Source organism: Talpa europaea, assembly GCF_964194135.1.
Source record: "Talpa europaea genome assembly, chromosome: 3".
NCBI classification, from domain to species: domain Eukaryota; kingdom Metazoa; phylum Chordata; class Mammalia; order Eulipotyphla; family Talpidae; genus Talpa; species Talpa europaea.
The window spans coordinates 125,379,706-125,393,323 of NC_140069.1; the positions used below are offsets into that span (position 1 = coordinate 125,379,706).

Sequence of the window (13,618 nt, forward strand, 5' to 3'; positions counted from 1 at the left end):
ACCTTAAGTTTTTAAAAATTGGATAATAATTCCACTTATGCTTCCTAGTAGAAATACTGTCCATATGTATATTATACAATTTTAAAATGTTATTATTTTTACTAAATAACTTTTGACTTGGTAATGAAAAATAGGTTGTTTTCTCTGAGAAATAATTCTAAGACTTTAGTTCCAAAGATTATATTTTATTTTAAAAGTTTTCAACTTGCTGTTTTTTATGTTCCCAGATCTGACATTAAGGTAAGCATTTGTCTATTCAAAACAATAGGTCAACAATAGCCAAATTATAACCATACCTTTCCACTGCACACAAAATCCTATAAACAGCATGTGATCATATTGCTTCTAGAATTTAGGATTGTTTTCTTCCAAAAGGAAGCTAAATTTAGCCTAGTAATTCTGCATGCTCCCAAGAAAACAATGCCTGCTGTGATTTCTAGAATAAATGAATCTGAACCACAATTCTTTACTTGATTAACTGAGAAAGTTTGAATATCAGCCTAGTCATTAACCACAGATATTGAACCACATTAAAGCAACCAGCAAGGGGTTAAGAAAGAATTTGCTATTGTTTCTGACTTCACTGCTGAATAATTCTAACTTAGTTTCTGTGTCCTTAATACAGAACATTGTTTGCATCGCATAACGATTCTCTAAAATTACTTGTTCATGGTTGGAGTTCTAAAATTAAGCTATGTGGAGTCATGTCCAACTGCACAATGCATCTTTATGTGAAACCAGCTCGAGTTTTTTTGTTTTCACTCAATGTAAAAGTTTCAGTTAGGAAACTTTGCTTCTAATAGTTTAACTGGTATCATTCTTTTAGCTGTTTCTTCGTTTCTAATGACAACTAAACGGCTCTTGCCTTGAATGTGTTTTGGCAGATTAACTTCTCACCATGAAAACCCCTGCTGTGCTTGCACCTGTCATCCTTGTGCTTCTGTTTACCTTGGTACAGAAGAGCAATGGGGAGTGCAAAGAAGCACTGGTAAAGTCCGAGATGAATGTGAACATGAAGTATCAGCTTCCCAACTTCACTGCGCAAACACCCATCCAGAATGTTGTTTTACACAAGCACCACATTTACGTTGGTGCTATTAACTACATATATGTTTTAAATGACAATAATCTTCAGAAAGTTGCTGAGTACAAGACTGGGCCTGTGCTAGAACACCCAGATTGTATTCCTTGTCAGAACTGCAGCCACAAAACCAATTCATCAGGTGGCATTTGGAAAGATAACATCAACATGGCTCTGCTTATTGACACATACTATGATGACCAGCTCATTAGCTGCAGCAGTGTTCACAGAGGGACCTGCCAGCGACACGTGCTTCCACCTGGCAACACTGCTGACATACAGTCGGAGGTTCACTGCATGTACTCTCCACAGGCAGATGAAGATCCGAGCCAGTGTCCTGACTGTGTGGTGAGCGCCCTGGGAACCAAAGTCCTCCTGTCTGAAAAGGACAGGTTCATCAACTTCTTCGTGGGCAATACTATAAATTCTTCCTACCTTCCAGATCATTCATTGCATTCAATATCAGTGAGAAGACTAAAGGAAACACAAGATGGTTTTAAGTTTTTAACAGATCAGTCGTATATCGATGTTCTACCTGAGTTCCGAGATTCTTACCCCATTAAGTACATCCACGCCTTTGAAAGCAACCATTTTATTTACTTTTTGACAGTCCAGCGGGAAACTCTAGACGCTCAGACTTTTCACACAAGAATAATCAGATTCTGTTCTGTAGACTCTGGGCTGCATTCCTACATGGAAATGCCACTGGAGTGTATTCTCACAGAAAAGAGAAGAAAGAGAGCCACAAGGGAAGAAATGTTTAATATTCTCCAAGCTGCGTACGTCAGTAAGCCTGGTGCCCATCTTGCTAAACAAATAGGAGCCAACCTGAATGATGACATTCTCTATGGGGTGTTTGCACAAAGCAAGCCAGATTCTGCTGAACCAATGAATCGCTCAGCCGTCTGTGCTTTCCCCATCAAATACATTAATGAGTTCTTCAACAAGATTGTCAACAAAAACAATGTAAGGTGTCTCCAGCATTTTTATGGACCGAACCATGAACACTGCTTTAATAGGGTAAGTCACACAGGTTCCCATTTCACAATTTATGAGATATAAATCAGACTACATAGCAGTCTAGAAAAAGAATAGCAATGATTTTTCTGTGCTTGGTAAACATTCTTTATCCAAAATATTGCCAGTTCTTTCCAATAAAATTTAGAAATTGAATCTCCACTTAAAAGTAAAATCATAAATAGTTAAGAGGTAAGTAAAAGAAAAAATAAAATGTTTTGACAAGTTGGATTTGCACTTTTGCCAGCACTTCAGATTATTAAATTTATCTCTTATATAAACTTTAGTAACATCAGATTTACACAAAGTTTAACAAATCACAACCCCTATAAAACATGATTATTGATATTCTAATAGAGTCTTTACAACATTTAGAATAAGACACTTAAGATAATTTGTGGCTCTAAGGGCTTTTTCCTTATGAGTTCCCATTTGCTCATAAGCATTGCTTAAGGAAACTTAATCAAAAATAAACAAACAAAAATCTCTTTTAAGATGTTGGTAAATAAATCATTTTTTAAATGAACTGATAGGCTTCTCTAAATCAGAAACTAGAGGGAAATTTTTTGTTCCTGGATCCTTTCTTTGCATCTTGACTTCATTCACTGACTTCCTTCTTGAATAGACATGTGTCTACCAAGTTCTCACCTGATTGATATTTGATCTATCAATTGATATTTGATCAATTATAGTTTGTACTTGCATGAAATGACATTTCCCCTGAAGGTATTAGGGAAACCCTTTGTGACTTTGATTCAGGTACAGTATTATTACAGCTAAGCTATACCCAGAAGATTCATCTTACCAGTCATCAGTTGGCCTAATGCCAGAGAAAGAGCACTAAATTGGGAGTCCATTGTGGCCTTTCTTGGTTTAGACCCAGATTTGAACATATGGACCTCGTGATGCCGCCTAACATAATGACCACTAGTGATCATAATCTGGTAACAAGTTGTAGGAGCAGGACCTGGCCACAGTGCAGGTTTTCTGATCCCATGCAGACCGGGTAAAGGAAGAGTCAGAGTCCTCAGCGGTTTTGCAGGTTTTTTATTGGGGTTCACCAGGTATATGGCAGGCAGGGGTGCTGGCTGGGGTGCTGGCTGGGGAGCTGGGAGGCTGGCAGGCCTCCCAGCCCCCAGCAAGTCTTCACTCTATCTGGGCTCTCTGGTGATCTTGGCTTCTCTTCGGCTTCGGCTTCTGCTTCAGCTTCTACTGCTGCTACTGCTGCTGCTTCTGCTGCTGGCGTCCCCCCGTGACGCCGCCCTTAAAAGCACAGTCTCAGCTCAGCGGAATCCCATCTACCTATGCCCACACCCTATTCCAGGTGCCCGCCATCAGGCATGCATTCAGGACAAGGATCCATCATCTATCCTGATGGCGGAAGGGCAGAAAAGCCTGATATTTTCTTTACCATACACAAGTGTAGATTTTCTAATGACAGTTTGACTCTGGAAATGTATATTCAGTTATGCTAGCAGTTTTCAATCTAAGTAATAAAGGTGATCATTGAAAGTGGAACATTAAACATGACAGTGATGGAAGAAAGTGTATAATTTGCTAAGATGTACCAAGGACATAAGAACTCATAAACATTTGCTTCACTTTTGTTGAAATGTCTGTGATACTATTCCAGATGTAAACTCCAAGTAACTTTTTATAAAGCTAGAAAAATAATTATGAGAAAATGAATTTACCTTTTAGTGAACTAAAGACATACCTTCTGTCCTTCTCTCTCCAATTTTTATGAATAAACATAATAACAATATATATATATATGTCAAGTAAGACTAACTTTTCTTTGTGTATACCTAATAAGTGTTGCAAACTCTGTACAAAACAATGGAATGTCTTAGCCCCTTTTCTTCACTAGAAAATACAGAAGAATGATAGGAACAAAAGGACTTTCAGAAACCTGGAATTAGGAAATAAGAGGGGAATATTAGTAGCATTCCAGAGATAACAGTTTTCTTGTATTCAATAAATTACTTCACAAACACAAGTTCTTAAATGGTCTAGTAGGAATTCCTCAGAGGTCTTTAGAGCATGACTTTACTATTTAAATCTTGTTTTGTTAAACATTTTAAAAAGACTATACTTTATGAGAATATATTGATATCTCATTACTTTTATCTTATACATTTCAGTCCCAGGTGTAAAAGTACTTATCGGATCTAGAAAGTTTCGAAACACATCTGAACTTTATCCTACCTTTTTGACTTTTTTAATGTTCCAAGGGTAACAAAAAGGCAGGATTATCCAATGAAATTTAGGTCAGCTTATTGCCCAGGAAAAATACCCAAAATATACCAGCCACACCTGAAACCATTATCACTCCCATCACAAAAATTCTTGTGGGAAACAAGATGGAACTTGCCAACATAGTCTTCTCACAAGGGAAGCCAACTTTTGCACTGGCCAAATTCCGTAAAGACAAATACCTTCAAGCCTCTTCTTACTTATTTGCCTGTTTATCTTCTCTGGTTACTAAAGATTAAAATTCTTACAAGAATGAGACTATCCACATTCTCAGTTTTCATATAGCTGTTCCACAGAAAGACCTCAGATTGTTTTAATAATCACCATATAGTCATTTCCCACCTTCATCTTCAAATGAAGATACCCAGAGCCATTACTCACAAAAACAGAGTGTTTGCATGATCAAACCAGTTTGAAAAGCAATAAGATGACTCCATTCTGTCTTGGCAGGCTTCTAACAATTTCTTGGAACTGAGTTTTTATTTTAGCATAAAGTTTGGTGAATAAGCACACATGTTGTAGTTTTCTCATTAACTTCTCTAATCAATCAGATCTTTATGGGGGCACTGTTAATGTGCTCTGTGCACAAAGCTACTAGGAAAGATGCAGCAGTAACTTTCCACTGAGGATTTCTTCCCAGTCCTCAATTTGTGAACACAGCCATAGGAGGGGTTTTCCTTGAGCTCCCTGCCTTGTGTTAAAAGAGTTTGTATCACAGAGAAAGAGATTGCAAAGAGAGTCTTTTATACCCTAGGCATCCAGCAGGTATATCAGGACTGACTTGCTTATTTAAGATCACATATTATGCTGCCTTCCATTCTCACATATTATGAAACGCATGTATAAGCATCTTCTTATATTGATGACATCACTAACACACTTTTGAACCATACAATAGTTTCCAGGGCATATCACCTTCACCTGTCAGTCATTTGTGCTTCCCAACTCTGGGATTCTACCTTTGATGCTGTTTCTAGAAACTGAGCCACAGGTACCCATTCATGTAACATTAGGACTGGTTATATCATTTTCTATGTTGCTTTTAAAATTGCTTCTCAAAGGTTTGTTTATCGTGACTTCCACCAGCTAAAATTATGAGATTATATACCCACAAATAATTACTAAATCTGTATTAAATATCTTTACCTCCTTTTTTACCCATTCATAAGTGGGCCTCTATAAGCATACTAAATCAGTATTGACTGAAGTTGCTCTAAGTTAATACATATTACCCAAACAGAACATTATTATTAAAAATAAATTAATTGAGAAAATGCCCCATAATATGGAGAATTTGTACAGTCCTACATTTAGGGAGGGGAAAAAAAACTTCACCTTGTATTTAGGGATAAACAGTACTAAAAAGTCAGTTAATTTTAAGCACATTAACTGAAATCTCCAAAGGTATAAGTGATTTATTAGCATGATAATTATTCTAAGAAAAAAAATTACACCACTAATAGACCATTTAAGAATTTGTGTTTGTGAAGTAATTTATTGAATACAAGAAAACTGTTATCTCTGGAATGCTACTAATATTCCATTTTTATTTCCTAATTCCAGGTTTCTGAAAGTCCTTTTGTTCCTATCATTCTTCTGTATTTTCTAGTGAAGAAAAGGGGCCCAATCTCCAACAAGTAAGAATCAATATTGAACAAGGGAATTTTTTTAAATCCCAAAATCAGCAAAGATCCTGATCCCTAAATTATAGTGTTCTTAGAAAGAGAAATAGAAGAAAACATCTTGGAAAGTTTTTTAATCAAAATTGAAGCAAAAAAGGATTCTTGAAATATCTCTTACCTATCTAGAAAATAAAACTCACATCACACTATTTTCTTGTCATTCCATTATCAAAGTTTTGTTCTAAGTAAGCATTCAAAAGAATAAACATAGACTTGCAGCAAACATTTTCACCAACCTTTTGTTTATCTTAATGACCAATGATCAGTCCATTGAAGGGGAAAAGCTTGCTATTTGGTGCCAGACACACCTGGATGGATGTTCTGCCTTAATGTATACCTGCTATTTGACTTCTGAAGCATTACTTCTTAGACCCTTAGTCTCATTTGTAACATACAGATAGCAAATGCCTGCTTCACACGGCTTTGTAAAAATTTGGGATAATATATACAAAATATTTGGCACAATAAATTGAACATAAATTTTGCGCTTTGGGAGACCTAATGGAACAAAACTAAAGTCAAAGAGATCTGGGTTCAAATTGAACTCCACCATATTCTACCTGTCTGGCCAATGAGAGCATCTTTTAAATCCTGTGAACCCATTTTCCGCTGAGCAGGATGATTGTGTGGACAAATGCAGTGCTTGTAAAAGATCCTGACTTAGCCTTCAGCACAAAATAAATAGCAGCTATGATTAAAAGGAATACTTGTGTAAAGAAAGGCAAATTCAAGTTATTGGATTGTTTTCTGGAAGGAGCACATTCTGGTTCTATTGCTGTTGCGGATCTTTCACTTTCATATTAGTACAAGAGATAGGCTACTGAGGGGCCCACCTCCATGATGCTTCCTTTGTGTAAGTCCTTATGACTTAATAGTTCCACCCGGCCTCCCCATGAAATAGGAGAGATGGTTAATGATGGTAGTTTGGGAGTGGAGAGAAAGATAATTGACTCAGCATTATAGTATAGTCAAGTTAAAAAGTATAGATTTGCTGCTTTCCCCCAGTTTCAATTCTAAACACCCTTGGATATAAGAGACTAGATTTATATAATTTGTTATAGTCTGCATTCAAAATTTTGCAGCTAATGTAGTTTTCAAAAAAGCCAACCTCATAGATTGTTTGTATCAAACTTCCTTGTTTTTAAATATCATTTATACCAAATTCAAAGAGTAGCCAACTACTTCCCAAAATAAAGGAAACTTAAAGTAGTAATTTTCCATCTCCGTTTCAAAGAGTGCCAAAGTTAAAGGGTCACCACTGAGAGCCATCAAAGGAAGAAAGCAAAGAGATTAGAACAATTTCAAATGAAAGCAAAATCAAAACAAGTTGCAAACAAGAAATAATAGGAATGGGCAGAAAAATAAACATATGGTGATGTTTCTTCGTTGCTATTATAAAGATGATAGATGAGTAAAATTGGGTTACATTTAAGTTGTAATGGAAGAAAATAATTACAGCATTCCATCAGGAAACCACAAGGACCATTATTGATCTCTCATCCTCAGGGCATGTCGCATAATATTTAATACAATAAACAAAGATTTATAACTCTTTATACCCCATATATCTATAATCTCCCACACCACACCATTTGAACTGGGAATGTGGAGTCAGTGTTACAAATAACATCCATGTAATTATACTGGTTTGGCATGTCTTATTTAAACAATCTAGCACTCTCAAGAGAATATATTTTGTATTAGGAATGAAAAATGTGAAGTCAGATTTCAGGGTTTTTTTTACCTTCCTGTGCTCAGAAATGAGAGAATGTTATCATTATGAAAAATGTTATGAGGATTTTTTATTCTAAACACTAAATATTTTGGCCATATGCCAAATGTTATAGCTACAAAACATAATCTTGCAAGAAAGAAAATCCTTGAGGTGTAAGGATTCAATATACTTTTTTAAAAAATCTCTAAATAGAACTTCATTAATTTAAACTTGCTTCCTTTCCTTCTGTTTATGTTTCGTTATTCTCTCCCAGACAAGGGAGTCCCTGCTCCCTAGCTTATTTATTTGAATTCTCTGTGCTACCTAGCCCATGAGAAGTGGCATATAGCATTGTTTTATTAAAAGGAATTTAAGATTATTTTTTTTCCAGAATTTTGTAATACTCTCTGAGATCACTTAACACACCCTGGGGGTATTAGAGAACACACTATACAGTGAGTCATTAATGGCTTTTGCTCTTCTCTCTTCCTCTTGCCAACCTTCCTTTAAACCATTCCATAGCTTATTCTCAGGTCCTCCCAGGGAAAGAATGAAAAAGCAAAGGCAAGACATTTTTCTAATAAGCCAAGAGGAAAGAGAAATTGTTAATGATGAAACCATCACCAAAAAATGTATGTAGACTTTACCGGTGGATTTATGTCTTTTACTTAAAGCAGTTTATTTCTACAAGGAGTTTCATTTGGTGAAATTAATGTAGCAAATAAGAGATTAGTGCAAAAAGAAAAGGTGAAGTGTTAATAAGACTTTGAAGCCATAGCTCTAATACATGATATTTTCATTGTTAAACTACTACATGGTTAGAGACTTCTGAAATCATGTGAGTTCCTGCATTTGATAAGAATATCATCCTGCTTAAGCAATAATGGTTTTTTTCTTTCTCAGACTAATATATCAAAATTTGGGTGTTGCACCTTACTTCAGACTTATGCCTTATCAGTGGTCATGCTCTCCTACATTCCTGTCTCCTCTAGTAAGAAAAATGAGAATCTGTCAGAATTTGGATGAAAGACCTACCGGGAATTTCTGCCATTGCTTATTCATGGATTGGCAAAGGTACTGAGTCAATGGGCACACAGAGTCCGGAATGATTAAGTGCCCAGATATGTGCTATAAGTCACATCTCCAACAACCAGAAAGGGCGCATTTATCAGGGAAATGAAACCAAGGGCTCAGCTACTCCTGAAGTAATTAAAACTCAATTTTTTTTTCCTTATAGTGAATGTGGTAACTGATTCTGAGATCCTGGATTCATTCCACTCGGCTCATTATAGTTTTCCTGACTCAAAAGTTCCAGGCCATTTTGCATATGAATGACTTGATAATAAAACCTATCCTAAAAATCTTTGGGGATGAGATCTACTGAACTTCACCCTGGGCCTAGCACTAGATTGACCTTGGAGCAGATGAAGCGTATCTATCTACCTTCTATACTTCAAAATAGTCTCTAGTTTTTCCACACAAGGACAGCAAAATGTCTTTAAACGCATGCTAATATAGCACAATGGCTTTTTTTTAACCATTCTTGATGTTCACAAATAGGGGGAAATAGTTTTTGAATGGTATAACTACTTAAAAATTAAAACCATGAATCCAGACTGAAGTCCAACTTCACTTGTCTTTTGTGGGTATATCATGAAAATGTTCATTTGGTCAAAGGACATTAAAATAACAAGTGATATTTCAAATTGTGCTTTAGATGATAAAGGCGAAATGAGTTCAGTTTTGATTTGTAAAACATTCTTTTCTAGAACTGATTTTATGGAAGTAATGTGGATTATTCGTGATTTGGTAGTATTTGTGTCCATGTACCAGGAAAGTATAAATGTGTATGATGTTTTCTACTGATATTTTAAATATAAAATCCAGTTACCCCTAGCATCTAGCAGTCTACTAACTAAACTATAGGTGAAGTGGTAAGGAAATGGGAAAAAATGCAGATTAAAATGGTGTGTTAGCTCTGAATGAATCAATAGTATTCAGTGCTAATGCACTAAGCAGATTACAAGAACTAATGCAGTAACAGTCAATAACAAAAAATGAATATCTCTAAAAGTTATCCTGACAAAATGTGTTGTATTTTCCATTTATTTTAAACTAATTACATTACATGCTTGTTCTTTCATCTTATAAGGTTAGCCAAGTACGAGAAGCCTAGCCATTTTATTTAGTGAATAAAAGGACCAAAAACTTGTTATCATTGTTTTCAGCAAGAAACAGGAAAGGATTTTTTCATACAACCAAGATTCAACAAGAAATCTAACAAATGTTTATTGAGTGCCTAGCCCTGCTGATGTTACAGTGATGAATAAGATAGGTGTGATTCTTGTCTTTATGAAGTAAACAAACTAGGAAAGGAAATGACAGTAAGCAATCAGTTACATCAACAGACAAATACATCATGGTAATTTATGACATATAGTGTGAGGGGAAAAAACATCTGTGAATGTAAATGAGGAGGAATAGCTAAATTAGCTAGTGTAGTCACCAAAACCACCCCAAAGAGAGGAAAAGGAACTACACCTGAGAGAAAGCAAACTGTACAAAAATGAATAATGGTGTAAATTATAGAAAGAGAAATAAAAGGGAAAAAATAAATTAAAAAAAGAAAGTTAAATAACTTTTACATAAAGGTAAATGTTAGCTTTTATATTACATAAAAGTTAACTTTTTATGTAAAACTAAAATTTTAGATTAAAGCAATACTTGTGGTAGATATGTAAGCATATAGCCAGTATTTAATAAACTAGTAGTAATTACTGTTTCATAAACTTTAGGTCTTTACTACATGTTTCTACGTTTGACCTGTTTTTTTAGAGACACATAATAGGAAGTAGAACTGTGCTGGAGAATTTAACTTTTTGAGCAGTGTTTTTTTTTTTTTTTTTTTTTTTTTGTCATTATGGCTAAGGTTTGTCTTTGATTTAATTAGAATTAAATTACTGTTCATTAGGTGATCCTTATGAAGTATAACGATAATTGTAGAGTTCTAGAAGCTAAAGACAATTTGAGTGGCCCTTACTCTCACTGCCTCTTATAGCCACTTAATTGGTTTCTTTGAAAATAGATAGTCCTTGTATCAGCCCATGTTTCTTTCTTATCCCCCTCTCCTTTCTTCTGTAGCCAACACTTGGGTTCCTATTTGTTAGAAGAACCTGTGTTTCTTGGAGGTGAAAAGAACTGTCCTGTTGCCAGTAAGTCGTTTGACAGTGAGAATCATCATAAGGTCTTTTGTAACTATCAAAATTATAAAAATTTACAGAATTCAGAGGAATATGATATTGAGGTGGAGCCAAGTCACGTTGTCTTTCTACATCTGTGTACTGTCCTCTGCACAACTGTATCCATTTTAGACTATTTCCTCTCATGAGAATCATGTGGCCTACGGGGCCAAGTGAGAGACAAGTGCTCCCGGGACTCACGAGGATATCATGAGCACTTTGAATGTGCAGGGGTGTGCTCTCAAGTTAGTGCTGCTTTTCTGTTGTTCTAAGGCATCTCCAGCTGCAGACACATTATGCTTTTCTCTTTCATTTAATCATATTTATATAATCATGCAAATATCTAAATAAGTTTAGAAGTCAGGCTTTTTGTCATATTTTTTCATACCTAAGTGTATGCTGTGCAGACCATAAACAACAATGTTGATCTCATGTGACAATTTCATCCTCCAAAAGAAGTCTATTTATTTACACAGTAGACAGGAGCTATCTGAATTGCTGAAATGGGTGGGTAAACCTATTAGTAGATTCATTATTTTCATTTATAGTTCAACATATATTTGTCTATTAAATATATCTATATAAACTCTACAACTGTATTTTTATGACTAACTACATCATTTAAAAGGCACTATTTTTTTAATCTGCACAAACTATGAAGATTTGAAATGTAGGTGGGAAAAGCATGTATGAGGAATCAAAAGAAATACTTGCCTTCTTCTGTGTTCACTTGTTCACTTTTGTTTGACCAATAAGAAGCGGAGTTTGCCAAGGGAAAAGACAGGGAAATAGAAAGTATTTAATCTTTAGAGCTTATTCCTGTGCCTACAAGTCAGAGAGGTCACTGACATGACCCTTCCTGAAGGCTGTAATTACTGGCAGAGAATATTTATTTTTCAGGAAAGTGACCAGAACCTTAAAGGTAGCAGATTGCTTGTAAGAGTACATTGTGTATGGGGTTATCCAAAATCTCAGGATAGCTAATAGGGAGGTGAGATCTTTTTTTCTTCATGTATTCACAAATATGAGAAGGCCCAAGACTCTGAATGTTCTAAAGGGCAATAATAGAGGTGAATATTAGGTCAATTTAGGTGATCCTGCTACTTAAAGAACGGAATTAAATGAATAAAGAAGAGGAATTTATAATAGAATATAACATTTCTAATGATTCATTAAATGTAAACTTATTTGTGGCTCCAACATCATGGTAAGCAAGGATCAGTAAATGTATTAGTAAGAATAATGGAGAAATACTCTAATTTGAAAAACACCAGTTATATTGGGTTTATCTACAGCTAATATGGAAAAAAAAGGGCAATGTTTCTTTCAACTAAACTCACCCTCATTTCAAAATAGTCATAGAAAAGGGATTGATTCCAAGTAGAATAGGGCAGACAAAGCACAAGATCAATCCTGTTACTGGCCAAATATAAGTCAATGTTTGCAAAGCAGTGGGTAATATGTAAGTGGCAGTTTAACAATAGTAGGTATTAGTTGCAATAATAGTAAAAGATCAAAGTATGAGTTTTAGACAAGTACAAAGAAAACTAAAATATGTGCCTGCTTTTTAAAAATTATATATTGTGGTAAATTGTCACAATGATTACTGTATTTTCTACCTTGATACTTTTTTAGAATCAAATGCTTATGAAAACAGGAGCAATGACTTCAGATTTCTAGGCAAACAATGTTTTTATGACCCTGGGTATATGGCATGGTGCACATGAATTGGCCCCAGGCCTCCTATCTTACCTCCATTTTTTAAAGTAGATTATGCACAGGATAACACACTCACCTTGGTTTTAAAATTTCAAAGTTCACTATTTGTGGCACAGATATAGATCATAGAAAATTATATACTGAGACTTTACCACACCCAACAAAAGAAAGCTCCTTATTAAAAAAAGAAAAATCCAAGTTATTATGGAATCTAGGGTAGCTGTGGTGTAAACTATATGGTATTGAGTATCTTATGATCCTGATGATACTATTCCAGTTGAATGCAGATGAATTCATGAAAAGAGAAGGATTATGAAATATTTGGAAAGTAAACACTGAAATTTTCATAAGTCAATATTAATTTAGTATTTTTGTGATCTCTAGATATGAAAGCTTTCCCCGCATTCTCTAGGTCTTGGGAACCAGCTGTTACAACTCCAGGTGCTTTATTTAATACTTTGTATGCCAGGGATTGGATTCAGCAACTAGTTAAGAGAATGTCAGATTTTTTATTATCTTGGCACATACAACAAATCTCTGTTCCAGTGAATAGCTGGATGATAATTTAATGACAGCATAGCTTTATCTTACCTTTCTTGCTACTAACAAGTCTTTGGTTTTATACTCTGAACCCCAGGTAAATCACAAGTTACTGTTTAACACTCTTTCCTGCTGCCTTATTATTATCTATCAACCTCAACAGTTTCCCAGTAGCTCAGGAAACACTCAGCTGGGATTAAGTAATAGTTTACAGAACTTATCTCATTCATTAACCCATATTGACATTCTCATTGTATATACTAGCCTTATTTAAGACTTTTTAAAATTATCTTATCCAGCTCGCACTTTGGGACACCTAACAACACCTACTTAATCAAGAAACTTAGTATTTCAAGAAAGTCATTCTATC

The 13,618-nt window shown here is 35.1% G+C and overlaps 1 protein-coding gene across 2 annotated transcripts in view; it reads left to right on the top strand.

Moving 5' to 3' along the window:
• Nucleotides 1–895: 895 nt before the first annotated feature.
• The window catches only part of MET (MET proto-oncogene, receptor tyrosine kinase), a gene marked incomplete at both ends in the record, with an annotated part of 73,534 nt that continues 60,811 nt past the window's right edge, over nucleotides 896–13,618 (top strand). Inside the window, one exon of one of the 2 annotated variants that reach the window (XM_084230476.1) lies at nucleotides 896–2,101. In XM_084230476.1, coding sequence (XP_084086602.1) covers nucleotides 899–2,101 — 1,203 coding nt within the window. The remainder of the gene's footprint in view (nucleotides 2,102–13,618) is intronic. The other variant, XM_084230475.1, reaches the window with a different exon arrangement.